General features: G+C 35.3%; 1 protein-coding gene across 3 annotated transcripts in view; it reads right to left on the bottom strand.

Annotated features, from left to right (window-relative positions):
- Positions 1–1,813: 1,813 nt before the first annotated feature.
- The window catches only part of Egfr (epidermal growth factor receptor), a 159,229-nt gene continuing 142,398 nt past the window's right edge, over positions 1,814–18,644 (bottom strand). For all 3 annotated transcript variants that reach the window (XM_077402665.1, XM_077402664.1, XM_077402663.1), the window contains 10 exons: positions 12,207–12,542; positions 11,432–11,816; positions 10,489–11,165; positions 10,090–10,219; positions 9,317–9,627; positions 8,636–8,937; positions 7,163–8,380; positions 6,517–6,922; positions 6,199–6,378; positions 1,814–5,524 (listed from right to left, as the gene is read on the bottom strand). In XM_077402665.1, coding sequence (XP_077258791.1) covers positions 5,217–5,524; positions 6,199–6,378; positions 6,517–6,922; positions 7,163–8,380; positions 8,636–8,937; positions 9,317–9,627; positions 10,090–10,219; positions 10,489–11,165; positions 11,432–11,816; positions 12,207–12,542 — 4,253 coding nt within the window. In that variant the 3' untranslated portion in view covers positions 1,814–5,216. The remainder of the gene's footprint in view (positions 5,525–6,198; positions 6,379–6,516; positions 6,923–7,162; positions 8,381–8,635; positions 8,938–9,316; positions 9,628–10,089; positions 10,220–10,488; positions 11,166–11,431; positions 11,817–12,206; positions 12,543–18,644) is intronic.

The following is an 18,644-nucleotide window of genomic DNA, read 5'->3' as shown; positions in this document are numbered from 1 at the left end:
GCCCTCTTTAAAAAAGTAGATAAAAAATTTGACATTTTTTATTTACGGTTTTAAAGGGAATAATGAGATGCACAAGAATTGAACAAAAGACGAAATAATATAGCAAAGATATTTGATAAAAAGCAAAGAATTAATATTATAATTAGTATTTTAGACATTATTTGGTATGTAGATTGTATCTTTTGTAAGAATAATATTTATGCATAAAATTTTTAGAGTTTAATAAGAAAAGTATTATAGGTACACGGAAAAAAAGGATTAGCTACTATAGCAAATCTAGTCGTAAAAGATAAATAACTAATAACATTTTTATGCCAGCGAGAGCTATATTTTTTGCAGCAAGAGCTACATATATGTATACATATATATATATATATATATATATATATATATATATATATAGTAGTAAAAAAAGTTAATACTTGATGTCTTGATGTAATGACATTTCTCTATTAAATTATAACGATGTTAGGTTCCGTTATTTTAATACTCGATGTAACGACTTTTTAAATTTCAACGACCATGGTTTTTGCTTCCTCATAAAGGAAGCTTTGTTTTCGTAAAAAAATTTTTTTTAGTTGCTTTTGCCAATGTGTTCAGAATGTTCTAAAACGTCGAAAAATTGCTATTTTAAAAAATGTCGGTATGTGTGTATGTATGTGTGTATGTGTGTATGTGTGTATGTCTGTGCCAAACTTACCGAAATTTCTATAACTCCAGAACTGATCAACCAAATCTTAACGAATTATATATGAAATAGGGGTAGAAAAGACTGAAGAATATAATAGAATTAATAAAAATTGCTAATAATTAAGGGGTTCTTTTTTAATAAAATTTTGAATTTTTGCAGAAATGTTTGTTTATGCTTTAATTTCCGCAAATTTGGAGATATCAATCTATTTCTAATTTTATTATATTTTTCAGTCTTTTTTTTCTATTCCTATTTCATATATAATTCTTTAAGATTTGGTTGATTAGACTCAGCTTTATACGTGATCAAAGGTCCCTAATTTTTAGAAAAATGTTTGTAATAGCTTTAACTTCTGTAAATTTTAAGATATCGGTTTATTTTTAATTTTGTTATATTCTTCAGTCTTCTCTATTTCTATTTTATATAGTTCTTTAATGCCGGTATTCATAGTCGGGTCTTATATTCAAGTTAAAAACGAGATATGCAAGTACTAGTTGCTTTAACTTCCGCAAATATTGAGACATCAGGCTGTTTTTTTTGTTTTAATCAATAGAGTATTATTCAAGGAAGGTCGGTATTGAATTTGGCGATGATCGGTAAAGGGGTTTTTTGCAAGTAGAAACCTTTGCTCACAAAGCTTCCTCTATGAGGAAGCCAAAACAAATAGAGGAAGTTTTGTGAGCAAAGGTTTCTACTTGCACACTTTTACTTGTTTTACACTGATGAAGGCCATATTCAAGGCCGAAACGTTTGTATTGTTTATTAGAATATAATAATTTAGTAAAAACATCTAGCTTGTACGCCAGCCCTGTTATTGAATAATAGTAGTAAAACTTTAACAAAAGGTTTTGCTATTATTGCCAAATTATAGCTCTTGCCGCAAAAAAATGTTAATTATTCATATTTTATGATTAGATATATTTGTTAAAGTAGTTAATCCTTTTTTTCCATGTCTATGAGTATAAATACATAATCTTTTTTGTGTAGGTACATAAATTTTCCTCATGTACATATGTACATTGAGAAAATGCATAATAAACATGCATTCGGAAAAATATTGCCGAGAAATATTCGTAATTTGCACATCGCTAAATTATTCAGGTTTAATAGAAAAACGACAAATGATAAGAATGATCGTTCTTTATTACAATAAATTTTTATGATATAGGAATGATACAATAAAGATCTATAAGTTCTATGTCCACAACCGAATGGCAAATGCAACTTCTTGCGAATTACATAATGTTCGATTACACTGTACAATTTCTAATTAACACGCTCAGTCGCAGTCCAATTTACATATTTAAGACCAAACGTACGACAATGAGGAAAATGGAAAGACATTTTCTTGGTCCGCTCAAGAAAAATCACGTGTCTTTCTTCGTGCAGCGAGTAATGCGTCGCGGTGAATGATATATTACAAAGAGAGAATCTGTTACAATAATAATAATTAGTAACACTTAACACAATGTACACGATACGTATATTGACTACATTATTACGTGTAAGATACTGCACGGTATGCAGCGAGATTGAAAATCTGTACGGATTATTTTATTTCTCGCGAGCATTTTTTGCAAATGCATTGTATTTTATTTCATGATCAATATATATCATTTTATGTTTCCAATGTCAGAAAAACAAATATTTTATGTTTAAATGTATACACTGTTGGAAAATTTGTGTTAAATATAACATAAATCGCATGTCCAAAACGGTCCACTCAAATTTTTGTGTTAATTTAACATAATATGGATGTGTTAAATGGTAACACCGATACAATGTTAAAATATTTCAACAGAAAAGAAATATAATTCTGATCGTAATTTGACGTTAATTATGTGTACAATTAACATAACTTTTATGTTAAAGTTAAGATTGTAAGATAAAATCATCACTCTGTTTCTGTAAATTTTTATTCCCACTTCTGTTATAGAGTAAAATCAACATTCTCTTTCTGTAAATTTTAACACATTTAATAAATACGTTCAAATTGTGTGTGTTACTTTAACATATTTATTAAATTATTTTAATAATTTTATATTTTAAATTTGTTAAGCTCAATTTTAACATAGCAGGCATATGTTAAATCTACATATGTATGTGTTGATTATTTTACACAAAAATTTTAACAAGGACCTTTTTTAACAAACCTACAAAAATTTTCCAACAGTGTATTTTTTCCTTTTTATATTTGGAATTACTTGATTTAATTGCTTCATAATACTATGAAAAAATATCAAAATTAGAAAATTAAAGCTACCAGTGTCATCATGTGGCTAACTAAAAATTATATAATTATAATAATGTAATATCATCGTCATATTTTTGTCCAAGTCACAAAATGACAGTGGTTGTATTAACTATGAAGTATGGATATTACTTTAAGAGATCGCCAATCTCGCGCACGCCCCTGCTCATCTATAGCAAATGCAAGGCTCGTAGAACAGAGTTCCCGTGAATTTATTAAATACAATCAAGATCCGTTTTTCATCATAAAATTTGCTCTTTAGTCTATTTTCTTCCTTTTTTCTGTACATGGCACGTCCTATTATACTTTGTTACTTATGCGATTACATACGGGTCGCCGTATTCTGACGACATACGATCATTGCTTTCGTTCGACTACTCTCCGTTTCTTACGCCTGTGGAGGTTTCCGTTTACTATCCTATTCGCTAAACTATGTACAAATTGTGTTTCGTATATAAAAATTGAAATGATAATTCCCATCCCAGAGCCAATTTTACTGATAAAAAGACGATGGCATAAGAGGAAGGAAAGAAATGTCTTCGAGTCACTTTGTTCCTCCATTTTTAAGTAAAGTCGCGTTCGTCTGCGTCGTGATCGATTCGTATCTCAACGCGAAACGAATACATCTTCGGCAGTAAAATAGGACAATGTAACTTTGCTGTCGTAATTTACTGCGGGGAAAGTGAAGGTACTAATTATTGCGGTATTTGAGTGTCCTCAAAATAAAATAAAATAATTCATATCACAGTCAGCGGTGTACCGTACAAATATTATGACCCAGTTGCCCTAACGTCTAACAGTTTGAGCGACATATAACTGCATGATTTTTCTTTGTCCTCTTCTATATTTCGAAGTAGGACACAAGACTTTATAAATTATTTCTTCCATAATTTATAAAGCAAATAAAAAAAAAAAAAAAAAAAAGACTATTATTAATTAGATTTATAAGGACGTTGTTGCAAGTTGGCCTTTGTAGCGGGACCGCTTAACTTTCATCATTCTAAGCGGAACACTTTATAAATACTAAAATATCTTTAAAAACATTAACTTCAAACAGGAGTTCAAATTAAACATCAATAAAATTAAAATGATATTATTGCCATACATATAAATTATAAATCATTACATTCTAAATTTGAAATTAAACCTTTTGTCAATATAAAAAATATTTTTAGTTAACAAAATATTTAAATTTACATTTGTTACAAAAGAACATAAGAAGTTTGTCACTTAATGACGTAAAATATCATTAATGTACTGTATATAAGGAAATAAAACAAAAAGTGTCAAAACAATTCGTATGTATAAAACGTATTGAGCGATTTCCTGATATATTACAAGTATTCCGCTCGAAAATGTCTAAAACCGTTTTCATCATTAAATTTTTACCAACGATCATGAATTTCTTTGAAGGCCGCAAATGGTCAATGTAAACAACTTTAATTTTTAATACTGTACGTTTGTTGTATAATCTTTCAATTATAAACTTTAAAACATATTACGTGAAAACATATTGATCCGCATTTTTAATCATTTTTGTTGAAAGATGGATAATGTCATTGTAAATATTAGCTTTCAGGGTGCACAGATATCTTTGCAAGAGAATTGGATAATGAAGTAAAATCGGTTTAAGCCTATAAAGTTTGCAAAGACAAATGTAGAATCGATTTAGTCAAAGAAATTAATATAAAGCCCTTTACACGTGTTTTTCTACATCTTCAATTTTATAGGTATAAGGATTATAAATTTCGTTTTGTAATGGTACGGCTCAAAATGCCATAATACAGCCCTGAAGAAATTCTATTAAGCAAAGACGATATCGACGCTGTCGTTGCGAATTAAGTCCTAGGATATTTCTTATATCCTCGAGAAGCTAGTACGAAAAGTAATTTATTTACAAGCCACGAGAAATGGCACATTAAGAATATCTTTGCACTACTTGTTCACGAGTATCGCTGTCGCGCAATTCTCATTTCCGGTATGTCATTATAGTCTCCTTCATTTTATTTATATCCCGAAATATGCATGAGTCTCTAGTTTACTTCTAATCACAATCAAACGCGGCACTTGAACGAAGTGTCCTTTATAAGTACAATGGGTCCTGTACTCGAAAATTGAGTAACTATATGATGCGGTTAGATTCTTTGATGAAGCATTCCAATGGTTCTCTATCTCCTTCCACAACTCATCTTCTGTCCCAGAAAAAGTTTCATCGATGTGAACATTCCTGGTCCCACAGAATCTTCAAATCTATTCGCATCTTCGACATTAGAATCACACGGTTGTTTCGTTCTTCCTAAAAGGCTTCAATGGCTGTAATTCTCGTTCTAACCGATCAAAGTCGTTGTAATATTCGTGATCCGATTCTTCTTCGGAACTTCGTTGCCTAATCTGAGACCCGAAGGCGCCATTTGGCAGAACCTTGTCCAAGTCTGGCGTAGGGATACCCAAAGTCTGTGGCGTGAGTGGGCCATCGTCTTGCGACATTATATATTCCGGATTGTCCAGTGATGTCTTCCCTTGAATTGTTAGGAAGTCTGGATATTTCCGGAAGCCATTGTTTAATCGCTTTGATTCGGGTTCTAGATAAAATAAAAATAATTTCTGTTTTATATATATAAAGAGCATATATATTTAATAAATAATAAAATAAATAAATAAATAATATCAACCCATGGAGCAAGGATGAAATAAATAAAGCAGTTATGCAAAATTATGTATACATAAAAATACAAATAAACACAGTAAAAAAAACTTTTAAGAGCAAAGTTTAGTGTATTTATTTCCAGTATAAATAGAATTCCCTGGTGAAAAAATTTCTCATATTTTCTCAGAAAGTTTTTAAAAATTGAGACAAAAAATTATAAAAAATATATATATTTCTCAGATACTTTTAGAAATAATTAAATAAAGATTTTTGGAATATTTCAGTATCTGTATGTATGAAAATTTCTAATAAATTGCATAAAATTTCTCATATTTATTCAGATTTTTACAAAGATGTGTTGGCGGAAAAAAATCTAAAATATTTTATTATTATTTTGTTTGAGTTTTTCTGAAAAACGTTCCAATTCGTGTAAAAAATTTGAAAAATTTTGAGCACATTCTGAAAGTCTGAAATATTTTATAGAAATTCTGATTAATAAAATGTAAACAATTCCGAGATATTTTTCCACCAGGGTTGCTATGTATCTATTATCTACACAATATAGATATATCGTTTCTAAAAATAGTAGCAAATTTCGCTTTCGCTTACCTGTTGGCTTAGATTCCCCAATGAGATCCATATATTGTGTCGTATTGACTGGCAGTTGTGGCGACGGCATGAGATAGTCATCCTCATCCAATGGCAAATCCAACTTCAGGTTCCCTACTTGAGCTTGCTGATGCACGATGTTCACTTTCGTGTCGAAACAATCATCCGTCACATCGCAATCTGAAATTTCCACGTTGCTTCATCAAATAAATTCATCCCAAGATGCTCGTGTATTATTTGATTCAATATCAATCATTACTCCCCAATCAGAGACATACTATTTGATCTTTTTAGCAATTGACATTTGCGTTTACTTACCTCTAACACCAACCATCTTCAATGGATCTGAACAGTATCTCGAACTCGAACTATTTGACCCTGCGACGTGTCCGCAGTGACCATTGGGATGCGCGTAATGTGTATGCTGACCGGAATTGCCAGCCTCGTGCGACGCATTTCCGCTCCCGTGATTTCCGCCGTATCTCAAAAGCTCTCTGTCCCAATTCTGTTGATTCTGAGGCGTTGGAGAATCAGCGGCGAGCGGCTTGCCGTTCGGCCAGCACGACTTCACCGGCGTATTCGGCGGTGAACCGGAAGTACTTGATGCGGAAATTGCGGGCGGAAGTGGAGCCCGCGACTTAGGTTGCAAATACTCGTCAGCATCCACAAGAGCTTCAGGACCATCTATCGCTGATGCGAGATTTCGTATCATCTCTTTTTCGTCCTGAAAATTCATATTAAAGTCGAAATAATTATCGAGACTATTATTATTAAGATTTAGTGTTATGAATATATCTTTATTAGTTTAAATTGTTAAATACAGAAATTGATATGAATAGTTTGAAGCATTAATGACCTGATCATAACGCAGTTATTAAGCCAATAGAATTCATTATAACTGTTTTAATTATCTACAGTAATAAAAAAAACACATAAATTTTGCATATAAGAAAATATGAATTACCTGTAATGTATACGACGGCAGTCTCATGTACTTATCCCCTTTAATGGCAAGATATCGTCCAGGATCTCTGGACATTTTCGCGAAATCCTCTGCCAGTTCTTTGAAGCTAGGTCTGGATTCGGCGTCAAGCATCCAACACTTAATCATGATCATATATACATCAATCGTACAAATCGCGGGTTGCGGTAATCTTTCGCCCTTTTCCAGTAATTCCGGCACATTTCGAGCAGAGACATTCTCGTACGGTCTACCACCGTAGGTGAGAATCTCCCAAATAGTCACTCCAAAGGCCCACACATCCGATTTATGATTAAACACTCGATGCTGAATGCATTCTAATGCCAACCACTTAATCGGCATCTTTCCACCCGCGGCTTTATACTGCTCCTCGTTAATGTCCAATAATTTAGCGAGACCAAAATCGGTGATCTTCACGCAATTCGGAGTTTGGACGAGGACATTTCGCGCTGCCAAATCACGATGAACCAATCTTCTGTCTTCTAGGTAGGCCATACCTCTCGCGATCTGTGTGCACCAATTTAGCAGCGGCTTTGAACCAATTTTATCCTTATACAAACGTACGAAGTCCAGTAGACAGCCTAGAGGCATTAGTTGGGTCACCAACATCATCTGCGACGTCATGCATACCGCGAGTAATTGCAGCAGATTCGGATGCTCGACGCTAGCCATAATATAAGCTTCGTCGAGAAATTCTTTGGACGTGTTTGCACCGGTACCGTCGTGGAGGACCTTTATAGCGACTGGGATCTTTACGTTCTCTCCCTCGGGCACCCAAACGCCTTTGTACACGTTACCGAAAGCACCGTAACCCAATATACCGCCCTTTCTCATCTCTTCTTCCTTGATGATTCGTAGTTTCGCAAGATTTGGTTTTACACCCGTCGGTCGAAGCGGTTCGTTATCGTCCAAACCGGTCAAAGCCATCGTCATCTTCACCGTATTCTCCTTAGCTTTTGTTCTTACTCGCCAGAAGTACAATAACACAACAATGATAATAATAAACACCACTAATACGACCGCGACGCCACCCAAAACTGCCGGATGAAAATCGTTTTCCATCTGATAACCGAGACCTATTGTTTCTACGGAACAATACGGCTCACTGTCAGGAGGAAAGATCTTGTGAGGATATTCCGGTGGACAAGTTTCCGTGCAGTTAAAGGATGTTGAATTGTCGTCAGGATCGCCTGTCCTATCCTAAAAATACACAAATTATATAAATTAATTAGTATTGTAACACGTAATCCTTTCATACAAAATATAAAGATTTTATACAAAGTATATTACTAAAAATTACAATTACAAATATAGATACTCATTATATATGTACTTTAATACCAATATAATAAAATGAAAAATATGCTTCCACTTTTTTTTAAAGAAATATGTTGTATTGTCTTATTTATTAGATGCGTAATAAAGACTATATGACTTATATTAATGTCTACGTACAAAATAAATTTTATAATTTCGACATTTGTAGCATTGATTAGGGTCCGGTCCAAAGCATCCTCGGCACTCTCCGAAGCACGGTATACATAGCTGCGTGTCAGCATCCGCGAAATGATCAGCAGGACATTCATCCTCGCATTGTTCTCCTCTCTTATACTTGGTGCATTGTTGACACACTTGTTCATGGAAGCCGTATCCTGTGCACTTCTTGCAACGTGGGTGGCATTTGCGACAGACAGCTTTTCCGGCGAGAGGTTTTAAAGGACCTTGCTCCATCGGATTCATCCACTCGTAATAATGTCCTGCGAATTTTATAAAGAGGATCCTTTTTATGTAACATTAAATAATATTTGTTTATTTAAGCACTGTTCACGAGGAGAATTACATAAATGTCATCTTATTATTTATTCAAAATAAACTGTAATCAATTTATTTAGTTATATTTATTATTTTCAATTATACTCCGTGACAGTAATATTCACTATTATTTTTAAACATTTGTAAAATTAATAAAAATGAATAACGTAATAATGCACTTCTTTCATATATATATATCATATAATTATTAGCCAATAATTAGTAAAAATATCAAAAATATCAACATTTTCTCCGTTATATAAGATATGAATATTTGTACATTAATACAAAAGTCATGAAGCACAGCTATATCGTATGACTTACCATCGGGACAGGGCTCTTTCTTCTGCAAACATCCCTCTGTTACTTGGCCGTTCATAATTGCCTTTTCGCAACTATGACATCCGTTGGCGCCTATGTTGTTCTCCGGTCCCTCGCAACCGCCTACGCAGTTCTCGTGGCAGTGTTTACATTGGCCGTTGTCATTGTACTTGGAGGATGGGCACTCGGGCACACAGAACGGTCCGTCTTGCACGTGTTTGCACTTGATACATTGGTCGGCATAAGGACCGGTGCAGGAGCTGTCGCATTCTTCGTGACACATCTTACATGTTTTCTCGTCCGCTTGATAAATTCTAACAACACAATCGTGATCAATTGTTAAGCGACATCGAAACGTCATGTAAAGAAGTGATACGCAAAATCAAAAGCAAACGAAAAAAATAAGGGTAACGGAAAGTGAATAAGGCAAAAAAAATTAACAGAGATAAAAAAAATAAGATGGCACACGTGTGAAAAATCATTTAAATGTAATTAATGTTCAGATTGTTTGTCATTCATGCCACTCGCTCTTTTAATACAAGCGCGAATTAAAGCGGTTACGATCAAAGTGCAAGTGCTGCATAATATACACGTAACTTGCTTACGAGATGGATAAAGATGAAAAATAGAACGGTGAAAATTGAGGCTTAAGTTCTCGCGGAAGTTTTTCGATTTACCTTCAATCCATGATCTAGGAGAGCAATTTCAATTGGACAGAAGTCGCATTATTGGAATTTTCAATTTCGCATTATGTAATTCTACGCTTGTCGACTTACCCTGGCGCAGTGCAATCTCGGAGACAGTCATTTCCTAGAATGAAGTTCTTGCACGACAAACATTGTGCTGGTCCCGGTCCCCAACATCCTTCGTTCGAACATTGCTCGTCGCATATGAGGCCATCCTTAACTGTAATTCAAACATAATATTCCATATAATTTCATATAGAAACTTCATATAACTTATTTATATAAAAATGAATAAATGCTGTTCAAATATTAATAAGACAATATTAATTATATCTCTAATTTAGTCTTCACAAAATAAAAATAGAAGCTCTCAACGAATATGCCATCCAACACAGAATTTAACATTCAGAATATCCGTAAAAAAGAATTGATTTTTAAATAAGAAAACAATGCTTATAATTTATATTTAAATCTATTTATCATACTTACTGCATTCGCTCTCATTTCGATTATTTGACAAAAGGCTTTCATGTTCCGATGATTTCTTGATTCTATTCCAATTAATGCTTTGTGCGTAACATAAGTTTTTGTTCTCCAAAATGGCAATCGAGCCAGAATAGATCTTCTTCAAAGAACTAAGACCGAAGGATACCAGAGAGGTCTTGACGATGTATAACGACGCGAAATATTCCGTGAGCGTTCTGCCGCCGATCACCTCGAGGTTTCGAAAGTACGAAAGGTTCGTGAAATCTTTGTGATCTCCTTGAATATTAAGATAGCCCGTAATTTCCTTCAGCGTTTTGAAGACTTCTAATTTATCGGGATGCATCTTTTCGTATCGTTTGCCGAATGTATAATTTGGATAAACGTGTTGAAAACCCTCGAAGCTCTGGTCCAAAATCGTGATGGATCCTTCGATAATGGTGCAATCCTTGAAGGTGTCGATGTTACCGGAATGCACCTTCTCGACGCCCTTGCAGGTTTTCGGGCAAGGACCGTCGCAAGGAACGCACTCGCCATTCACCGCTTTCTTCTTCGGCGGACAGGATCTCACGCATGCACCATTGTCCTTTAAGAGATGTTCCGGACATCGTCTCACGCAGGTCGCTCCATACGCGTATTTCCCGTCAGGATTGGCTTCCCATGAATATGTTGTTGGATTGTATCTAAAATAATTGACGTTAAGATATTAATAACATTTTCTTATTAATTTTATCATGTAAATAATCTGCACTATAAGTAAACTTTATATCAGTTTTTTTTTCTCACATTAATTCATTACTTAAAAGAATTTAGAACAGCATTACTCGTTCGTCTAATTGTATTAAACAAAAATTATAGTATTTAGCATCTGGACATATGTATTGTAATATCTTCTGCAGCATTTTGCATTAATCTTGTGGCAAAGATATGAACATATGACGTGACTTACTTTTGCATAGGCGGACATTCTTGTGTGCATACGCCGTCGTCGAAAAAATTCTTACAGGCAAGACAATCGCTCTGTTTGGGACCGGTACAACCACCCGCGCAAAAAAGATGGCAACATTCGCGCGGATTAGGACCGAAGCACCTGCCCTGCCAGCACTGAGGCGAACAGTTCGTCTTCGAGAACTTCTGACAGTTCTCCGAACCTTCGCCCCAGCAGCCCTGTTCGCAGCTCTCGTCGCATGCTGGACAGGAGCGTTCCGGCGATGTAAAATTGTACACGTAAAAATATCGTCCTCCTTGGCCTGTGATTATTTCCTCCCAATTGATAGTCTTGATGTGGCAGAGATTGTAGTTGTTGTACATGCCCACGCTCCCGTTGAGTATATCTATGATGAAATCAATAGCGACAAGTTAAATATATCGTCACAAACGAAACGATAGTTTAAATTTCTTAAATTTCTCGTTTAAATATTATTCGATCTCGCGACATCATTATACTTATAACACAAATTAATTTATTATTTCAGGAATTACCGAATTTATATATTAATAAACTTGAAATTTATATTTAATTGTTAAAACATGTTTGTTCATTTGTACACAAAGGAACGTTATAAATTATAAAAATAAATTAAGCATAAATCGTTGGTTCCATTTATGGACAATAATTAAATAAATATTCGGAGGTATCTTTAGAGATACGTCGTTTCACCGCTTCAATTTTATTCTAGTTAACATATATATATGTCGAATAAAATATAAGATAAATAACGTACCTCTAAGGGACGGCATCTCCAGGTTGTGCATTTGACACATCGTAACGAAGAGGGCGAACTCGTGGTCGTGAATATTGAGCTTGAAAAGGGTCCTGCCACGGATGATCTGTAGGCTCGGGAGGACGATCCTGCGCACGTCCACGTGACTGATGAGGACGTAACCGGTGACCTCCCGTATGTACTGGAGGAAGCTGAGGTCGAAGGTTTTGTTCTGGAGCCATGTGATCTCCAGGTTGCCATCGACGTAAGTACAGTTGGTGTACCGGTCTCGAAGATTCCGGTAATGATGTTGTTTGTTGGACGGCACGGAAAGGCGGCCATTTGTACCGATGCAAACTATAAACAAAACAATTAAAATATATAAGTTACATTTCTAAAAAAGTTAAGCTATATATAGAGCGCTGTTAAAGAGATTGCCATTATTTAGACTCTCATCTCTCTCTTGGTTTCTTAAAATTATAAATAAATCTAGAGAAATAATCATAATAATAATGACAGTAATATAAATATGTTTTTATTTTATTTATTCCCCTTAGTCCAATATAATGATAATATATTTATTATCCTTTAGCTTAATACATTTGCTTTTAATGGCCACCATAATTTGTTATTGCGTAAATCAGTTCCATATTAAAATTAATACTGAAGCTATATGAATGTGTGTGTGTGTGTGCGTGTGTGTGACGATCTAACGGTATTTGTTCATCAATCAGTATTATAAATTGTATATAATAAACGTAGTTTAACACGGTAAGTTTATTGGGCAATTCAAATAATGGTTCAGATTGAAGTCAAATATTGAGATTAGATGCAGATCTTCCGCGTACATAAAAAAAAACCGCGCGTAATTCATTTCCGATTACGATAATTTGTAGATACCACCCACACTGTCAAGAGTATTCCCGCGACCTATAGATAGTGTTCTAAGTACGAAGCGTGTCATATTGGTGGGCGAACCACCTCTATAAAATGCAGTACACACGCCGCCGCGCCGTGATTTCGTTGTGCAATTACGATCTGGAGTTGACTGTGTTTAAATAACCGACGCATACATTTAGACTTTAAAGACTTCGTGTGTGTACTTCGTGTGTAAAGTTTGTGGCTTACAGAACATAGTAAAGCATTCCTATAAACCACAAAGTTGCTCATAGTTCTTAGCAAAAATGATCATTTAACTGTATATACACCAAGAATTATATATAATATTAATATTGAAAGACATTTATGTAAACTTTATACATGAGAGCTACTTTCATGTCAACAAAATTAATTTAGGATTCATCTCTTAAGAGAACGCTAAATTTCTATTAGGATTGACAATGAGAAGGAAAATTTAATAATGTTTATCATTATAGAATATTATTTTTATTATGTAATTTTTTATGGGGGCTATAAGTAAAAGTAAATTCAAGATAGGTATGCTCATATAATTTTGTGTAAATCTCAAAAGCTAAAATTTAATAAAATAATAAAATACAATTTTTACAATATTTTTAAATTTACATTTAATTAAAATATAGATTTTTTTATTAAATTAAAAATTTCTATATCGTTATTTTATATTTTCTCTACCAAAAATAATTGCAGTGAGAATTCTGGATAGCAAAATAAAACATTTAAAATAATTTAAGATATTTTCAAATAATTTTCAATATCAATTAATCAAGAGGAAGAATTTGTGTTTTTTTAGACATACTTTTCTTTTATTATTTATTTAATTTCCATAAGTATTATTTGAATTGATACCTATAATAAAAAATGAAGATACTTTGAAGAAGCATTGTCTCATTAAATATAATTCTTTCTATAACAACCACCTATCAATAATTATGACATAATCATAAATATCGCGAAGAATGTTATATAGAAATTAACCGACCAAGTAAAGTCTCCTTGACACGTAAAAACGACTCTATAGAAAAGAGCCCAAGGCTTTATTAGATAGCTTCGTGCAAATTCCTTGTGAAGCAAAGAAATGACCGCCGTCGCGGAGAGCATAGTCGCACGTTCGCTCCTTCGGAATTTGGTTTTGCTCGCAACTTAAATCGCACTCGCATCATCGCGGACAGTTCGCAAACGAGCGGTCGCGATCGGCACGCGGTGCCGAAAGGGCGGTCTTAATCTGACCGGCGATCGGAATCATGCGAAAATAATTGCGCGGTAATGACATCCTTCTTGCGCGAGGTACTCAGAGGGGTGTACCGCAGAAGAAGACTCGTCGTCGTTGCCGACAATGCTTGGAGATCGCGAACCAAGGAGGGAAAGAACCGGGCGGAACGAACGCGTACCCCGTGTACCTGGTGTATTTTGTATCGGCCCAGATGCTACCGAGACCGAGAGTCGCGGGATACCAAATGCGCGTACTGTGACATGGCGCCAGGAGCCTCGAGAATGCAGACTGAATGTGGATCTGCATTGGCGATGGGACCACGTAGGTTTTCTACCGTCTTACCTTCGTGTCCCCACGAATTCGAGCCGCATCGAAGATGAATGACTTGATCGTCATAATGAAGAGGTATGGCGAATATTTGTCGGAATATTTGTCCGGCGGCGATTTTTCATCGAAGGAAGAACACCGCTGTGAAATACCGCAGGATTTATAATCGTTTGACACACAGAGAGATTGTCGTTAACAAGTAAAACTTTCTTCTGCAGTTTATATCAAGAACGATAATGAATGCTAATTTAAGCAGCGTATCGATGATGAGAGCGGTCAGATTTTCTGCGAATCTTTGTTGAAATAATTATTTCTGTATGAAATTAAAAAATTGATTGATAAATGGGATATTGATAAATAGGAAGGATACTTGCTTCAATAAACTTTTCTTAGAAAATGCTGTTATATTTTAAGATAATCTACATACTAATATATTAATTAGCAAAGTTAGATGAGTTTATATCCATATTTTCGATGTTATTGTATAAAATAAAAGCATAAGAAATTATAACAAAAAGCGATTTCTGCTAACTTTGTATATTCCGTTTCGTCATTTGCTACCTTATAGCAAGACAGTTTTTCGTTCATCTAACTCTACATATAGAGGCTAACAAAGTTTAGCATTTCGATTATATTTAGAATACGATAATGACTTCTAAAATAATAAATTGTAATAAGCGAACTAAAATAAGAAGTTTGTATCCTATTTTATTGTTTATACGCAATTATCGCTGCTAAAAATGGATATTGCGTGACTGCCATTTTTACAGCTAATACAGTCGACAGTTGCTACCCGGTAAACGAGTTACGACCTAAACCGAAAAGTATAGCGAATCGAACCGACACGTCGAGAAGAACTCATGGACGCTCTGGCGTGCTTGGTGGAAGATGGCTCGATAAAAAATAGCACCACAAGCGTGATGGCTGTATACGGACGTTTAGACAGGAGGAAAGTGGAAGTTCGCCGAGAAGTGCGTCGGCTCGGAGGCTTGCTCACCCGCGCAGCACGAAATTCATCATTAGATCCTCGGGACTGGGATACACCTCGGCAGAAACGTGGTGATTATCCCCGACGGCGGGGCTGCGAAAATTGCCAGGCGAGAGCCGCTCGCTCTCGCGCGTTGGAATTAACATTCTGCCAAATTTACGACGCCCTGCACCGCGCAGCTGAAGACAATGGCGGTGATATTGATTACGGGCGTGGCGCGAATATCGCCCCCCTTCTTCTCTTCTCCATTATCTGCAAGGTTCGTAGGAAACCCAACCTCGCTGCTACAACTAACTGCAAGTTAGTTATCGTAGTTTGATATTAGAAGTAAAGATCGTGGTTAAGATATTAATTTTATTCGCTGGCTGGATATTTTTTACAATCGCTTAGAGGAAATTTAGCAGAGATGGCTAATTGTAAGAATTATGAAAAAAAGAGGGCTCTTAAAATGTAGGCTCTTAATTTAATTCAATACTTTAAAAGAATTCGAGTATTATAAAAGTTACGTATATATATTACAAAGAAGATATTTATTATATACTTAATATAACAGTTATACAAAGAGAATAGCAACAAAAGCTGGAATTTCACGGTCTTAAATGCAGTTTTAAATGCGTGAATGATAAATCTGACAAAAATCGCGAAATATGAGAGGCAAGGAAGATATGCAGGATGTAAAGAAATAAGTGGCCGGCGAGACGCGACGTCGAAATCCCGCGGTGAGGTTTCTTTTGTGAACGTGAAAATAGTACGTCGCACCGAGCCATACGTGGGTCCTCCGACCACCGTCTAGAAGGAGAGCGTCGAGAGATTTTTATACGGCACTTTAAAATGCTCCCTTCTCCATTAAAGTCCCAAAGTAATACGAAATAACCGCACGCCGCCGATGGCGGGAACGGCGGCGGTGGCGGCGCCGTTTATTTGAGCTCGTAAACATCGATACTGTCGAGCCTCTCACAATCCCCACCATCCAAATCATTTCTGGGTGTTAAGGCCTCTCTTTCTCTTCTCTTTCTCTTAACCTCCCCCCTCCCCCCCTGTAAAACGGAGCCCTGCGGCTAAATGCCCGACGAAATGAAATCCGGGTATCGTAAACGCGCGAAATAACTATTGGCTCGAACTGCTCGAAGAAAAGAAAAAGAGAATTCAAGGTGAGAAAGGATTTCGGAGCAGGGATAAAAAGAGAAAAATTGAGAGAGGGAAAGAGAGAAGGGGAGAGAGAGAGCAATTTATTATTTCGAGGGAAACTCATCATAATATATGAGCAAAATACAAAAATAATAATAAATAGGTAAATAACTGTGCAAAAAATATGGTAAAGCAAAAGTTAGAAATGGTCCAAATTCACAAATAACAAGAGTTAAAGAAAAAGCGAAAATACAAGAAATATAAAATGAAAAACCTTTTTAGATTTTCAAAAAGACCTATTAATAAGTGAAAAAGAGAAAGTAAGATGAATAAACTTCATAACGGGAAGCGAGCTGAAAGTGAAGAGAAAAAGATTGAAAAACCTGGAACAAGAAACAATAATTTAGGATTGAATACTATTGAGTGGAAGACCAATGGATTTCACTTCGTTATGGAAAAGAACTTCATACTACTATACAAAATATCAGGATACTTTAATAAAAGTCGATGCAAACAATAGCTTGTAATCTATTTCGAGCAAACGTAACGTAAAATAATTTGCGATTAAAACAGAGGACTCTACGCTGAAAAAAAGCGAGATATAATATAAAATGTTTAATCATTAATTTGGTACTTGATTACGGTCTACTATATTCTAAATATTAAACATTTCTAAACGCAAACGGCAGGTTCAATCTCGTTTAAAGTGGTTCTCTAAAGTGCTTAATCCACAATCAAGATTATCACCCAATCAATTTGATTCGCGGCTCGAGCGGCAGCCAATTCTCTTCTCCGAGAAGCGTCTTGTCATTGTGACGTTGAAAGTATTCTAATTTATGACTACAGTGTTCGGCAATACTAGTCTTTCACCGAGACTGAAAACGAATTGCTTTGTCATCACGATCGTTCGACTACAATCCTGACCGGCCTCGCGTATAGATTCTTGGCGCGGGATTGGAGAACGAAGGACGACGAGAGGGATACGTCCGAGCTGGGGTTGTATAAGTCCGGCGCGTACGTTATAACCGTGGCGTAACCATCCCAGGGCGTAACATTAATAGCTTTATGGTTTATTGCTTTCGAGTCTGCGGTTAAGGTCCTCCGCTCCCTGTGGCGCGGCTGGCCCGAAGGCTACGATGCGGTACGTCTTCGCGCGTTCATGTACCTCCATTTTTCGATTTCGTTATGTCGACGGTGCGGCGCGGCGGCGTTTTATTCACGTCGCCCCGCTCGATCATGACTCTTCCTCCCTCTCTCGCTTCTATTCGTCTTTTCGCGCCACCGGCACTCGCGACACGTTATGTTCGAGTTAATCCTTTGATACACATTTGCCTATAGGCATATATAATTGAAAAATCGAGGAGAACCTGATGAATCAAAAATATAAATATTTTTTAGGGGAAAAGAATTTAAGTAGTCATATATTAAACCCAAAGGAATAATTTATATTTCATACTTATCATTTTAAAGCTATTTATTTGCTGCTAGTTTAAATTTTATTTTTACTTTGAGAATAACATTACATTTTTTATCTGTTTTTAATTGTGTTTTCAATTGTAAAGCTATTTTAGATAAAGTACTTTTGATAATTGGTTTCGTGTGACAATGGGTTCTAATTTTAAGTTTATCATTATGATAATGTGACTGTGATACGCGTATGAATTACAAGCTGGTTTTAATTATCGCTGTCAGAGAAAACGTTTTTACACCCTCTTATCGTACGGTCATAGAATACAAGGTAGATGACTATCTCACAAGATTACAAGATTAAACAGCAATAATTGTTTCATAAATATACCTTATTCGATGGATTAATAACGTTATTGAATGAATAATAGTTTGTTATATAGAGTGCATTTAAAAATTAAGACTCTACTACGAGTCA

The sequence above is a fragment of the Temnothorax americanus genome, unplaced genomic scaffold (assembly GCF_048541705.1).
Source record: "Temnothorax americanus isolate GAGA-0224 unplaced genomic scaffold, ASM4854170v1 Scaffold16, whole genome shotgun sequence".
NCBI lineage: Eukaryota > Metazoa > Arthropoda > Insecta > Hymenoptera > Formicidae > Temnothorax > Temnothorax americanus.
The sequence above is the reverse complement of the archived record's forward strand: the minus strand, read 5'-3'. Positions and strand labels throughout refer to the sequence as shown.